The sequence below is a fragment of the Poecilia reticulata genome, linkage group LG13, assembly GCF_000633615.1.
Source record: "Poecilia reticulata strain Guanapo linkage group LG13, Guppy_female_1.0+MT, whole genome shotgun sequence".
NCBI lineage: Eukaryota > Metazoa > Chordata > Actinopteri > Cyprinodontiformes > Poeciliidae > Poecilia > Poecilia reticulata.
Genome location: NC_024343.1, coordinates 1344571 through 1348318, shown reverse-complemented (window position 1 = coordinate 1348318; position 3748 = coordinate 1344571). Strand labels below are relative to the sequence as shown.

Below are 3748 nucleotides of genomic sequence, written 5' to 3'. Positions count from 1 at the left end.
TTGGTAGCAAAGGAGGCATCTGCAGCAAAAAAATCCTTCTAACATCAACCTGTGGAAAGCTGAGGCCTTACAGCTTGACCTAACATCAATACACTGTAAAAACCATCAAAATGATCTGTTGATGGTTTTTTGGATGAATAACTGGATAGCAAAAGGTGCTAAATAAGAGATTTTTTTTCTTTTCCTATCTACAGAATTTGAAGCTGGAATTCGGCCACTGGAGCATGTTTGGGCAGAACACAACTCTGGAAAAAAACTATCTTTACTTTTTTATAGGTATATGCTTGAGTAAAATGAATCATAATGCAAAGAAAATTAGTTCATATTCATTCAGAAACAACAATACTAATGTTTTAACTCAGGAAGAGTTGAGAAATCAATATTTAGTGGAATAAAACTGAGGTTTTCAATGGAGTTCAGTGCAGTGGGCTCTTCATTTTTTTCAGAGYTCTATTCACAGACAAGTGAAGGTTTTCTTTTTTAGTATAGTTTTTGCTTCTTTACTGTTTTGACTGTGCTGTACTTTCAGCAAATTGCCTTTTATTTTTTAGTTTATACACTCCAGGTAACGATTAATCGATTACTGGATTCCTTGATGATTGTTTCAATGATCGATTAATCATCTCAGCCCTATTGAATTTGACTGAATGTGAGGTAAATGCAATGAACAGTGGGTGAAAATYCTAACTGTTTAGATATGCAAAGCTGGTAGAGAGACATTCTGCGACTTGCAGCTTTACAATGCGGTTCTATGTAGCATCGACTCAAAAGTTACACTTTTTCTTTTTTTTCCTGGATAATAAAAACTTTAAAACTCTTCAATTAGAAACGTTGTACTACATAAGCCACATTACCCAGTTGGGTAACACTTTATTTGAAATAAAGTGTTACCCAACTGGGTAAGGTGACAAAATGTGGAGAAGTCCAAGTGGTTTAAAGCTGACATGTATGCAATCAACTTTCCCTCGCTTACCTCATTTTCAAGACGCGGTTGGCTTCTGCCAGGAATTCGACCAGGTTGGTCCCCATGAGGGACAGACAGAACACGGCGATGTCCACAGAGTCGTCACCGAGAGGCACCTGCACAGGCRAGCTGCATGTTTAATCACGCGGAAATCACAGAGAGCGCGCACACCGCCGGCGGCCAACTCACTTTGGCCATGTCACAGACGGTGACGAGGTCACAGGTGGCAGCCAGGTCGAAGCTGTGCACTTTGTTCTTCACGCTGCGCGCGATTTTACAGTCACCGCATCCGAAGTCTGCCACTACCAGGGAAGGTGACCTGCAGMAAAATACAACCAAAAGAAAATCAATAAATAAAATCTGCTTTCTTTCAACAAGAAGCATCTTTCTGAAACAGTTTTCTYCTCTGCTCGCAAGCTGTTGATGAAGGCTGTTTCCTCCCAGCTGAAAAATAAAACATCAGTTTCACAGAGCAGAGTTATCTGCTGCAGCGCTACGTCTGCAGCAGTTATTTATTTACAGCAAATGTTCTCAAAAGAACACAATATAAATATACACATACATACAAGTAAATGCTCCGATCGGTATTATGATCCGATTAAATGGGGARGATTWGATTTTTCCTTTTACTTAAGCAGAGTGACTCTTTACGTTGGGATGGTAAGTCGCAATTTGGTTATTAAGTCATATTTTTCCATRGACAAAGTGGTATGATAAAATCAAAGCAATAGATGGATGGATGGATGAATGGAAGAGTGAATGGGTGGAAAATGGATGAATGAATTGCTCTGACCTCTTGTGGATGTAAGTGATGATGGCGTCCAGCGGGTTGGCGGGCCACCTCTGGACCTGGGCCGTGTATCCTCTGTGGTACACCCAGAATGCCTCTGGGTCCTGCTGGAACATGCGCCTGGCCTCGCCGCTCGCTGTGCTGTACAGACGCTCGTTGATGTAGCGGAAGCGTGCCGCCTCCAGGCGCTGCTCCATTCGGGACCTGAGGGAATCGGAGCGGCTCTGCTCCGCCGCCTCCGGGACCACCGCCTCCTGGACCACCGCCTCCTGGACCACCGCCTCCATTTCCGTCCTCTCCGCTGGACCCTTGGTGCCGACCCTTTCCTGGCGGAGGAGGATCTTCTGCAGCTTCTGTCTTTTCAGACTCCRCTCCTTGCTCAGCTCAGGTTTCTGGCGGTTGGTGCTCGCCACCTGAACTTCACCTGCTAAATGTTTTAATCCCTCAGCAGAGCCTTCAGATACACTTTTTAACTTCTCCACCTCCGGCTGGTTTTCCCCTCTTGCTGCRCTGCATCCATCTGCCTCTTGCTCCGTGTTCTTCCTTTTCACTTCCTCCTTCCTTTGTTTCTGGATTGCTGACCGGCTGATGTCTTCTCCGCTGCCGTTGCGTGGATCTTTTTTGACGTCTTCTGCTGGTTTCCGGTTATCGGCGGTTGGAGCTCCGTCTGCATCGTCCTCAGGTTTGTTCTGGCAGAACTTGTTCTTGTATCGCTTCTTATTCTTCATCTTGTTTCTCCACTGCTGCCTGCTCAGCCTCTCTGGGCCTTGCTGTTTGTTTACACTCTCTTGAGAAGGTTCTGGAACTTTTTCAACTTCTGTCTCCCCTGAAGGCGTCCTGGGTGCTTTTGAGACTAGTTCAGAAAAAAACAAGCAAAACAATTTAACCACTTCTTCACTCAAGGATAGTACAGAATGTGGAAATGTAAATATTTTATAGATGCTCAAGTAAAAGTTTGGGTGGAAAGGATATCCATATGGTGTGTGACTGTTTTTCTCATAAACAGCTTTACAAAGATGTATAGAGCTGCCCACATTTTTTTTGGCACACCCTGGTAAAGAGCCTTAATGCAAACTGCTCTTTTATTACAGCAGAAAACTTGCAAACCAAAAACTATCAAAACTTCATCTTTTGATTTTTTWAAAACTGCACACCAGTGTCAATTGTCAGACATTTACTGGCTAAAAAAATGTCAGACTATTACTAAGAGATCAGTAGTTGTTGTTATTAAATTATCTAAAAATCTAAAGTTCAGCAGTTATTTGTGATTTTGGACAATTCATACACTTTGACATAAAGTTTAAATRAGGGACAGAATTTTGCTCYCCAATGACAGCTTTTAAAACAATCTCAGTTTTTTACCTTGGGATTATTTTAAAGATTGTTTAAAAACTGAACTTTTCTAATTTTATTTGTGTCAAATTATGCTACTGCAATAAAATATTAATCTCTCACTCATCCCAATAAATGTGGACATTATCCGAGTACATTCTAAGAGTTACTAACCAGGTTTGTTTTCCCTCTTTTTCTTCTTCTTCAGTTGAGGTTTCTCCTCTTTGACAGTTTGACAGTCGTCTCCAACCCCCTGCGTCTCCTCTGATTGCTCTCTATGTTTCCTCCTTTTCTTCCTCTTCTTCTGTTTACTGGTTGATGGAGGGACTTCTGTCTCACTGCCGCTGTCCTGCTCATGGTCACCGCTCCTCCAGTCTGGTGTCGACCCCAGAGTCTCCAGTGTCCGCAGCAGGCTCTTCTTCCCAACATTGGACTAACCGAGACAGCGAGAATAATTACGTGTCTTTTCTAACTTTTTTTTTTTTTTTTTTTTTAAAGACGGGAGTTTATTACAAGTAGAAAACAAGAAATAGAGAACAAATATTTACCTTTAAATGTGTACTGCTGTTCGCCTTTTGGGACTTTTTAAAGACAGCTTTGCTCAGGATTCGTCCCTCTTGTTCGTCACTCCAGTCCTCATCCTCATTAAACATTTTTTTTTT

At 42.2% G+C, this 3748-nt stretch overlaps 1 protein-coding gene across 1 annotated transcript; it reads right to left on the bottom strand.

Annotated features, from left to right (window-relative positions):
• Positions 1–953: 953 nt before the first annotated feature.
• Positions 954–3742, bottom strand: rrp8 (ribosomal RNA processing 8). The gene is made up of 5 exons (XM_017308074.1): positions 3635–3742; positions 3261–3519; positions 1758–2607; positions 1154–1283; positions 954–1080 (listed from the first exon to the last, which is right to left on the bottom strand). The coding sequence occupies exons 1-5, from the start codon at positions 3737–3739 to the stop codon at positions 970–972; spliced, it is 1455 nt and encodes a 484-aa protein (XP_017163563.1). The 5' UTR covers positions 3740–3742; the 3' UTR covers positions 954–969.
• Between the last annotated feature and the right edge of the window lie 6 nt (positions 3743–3748).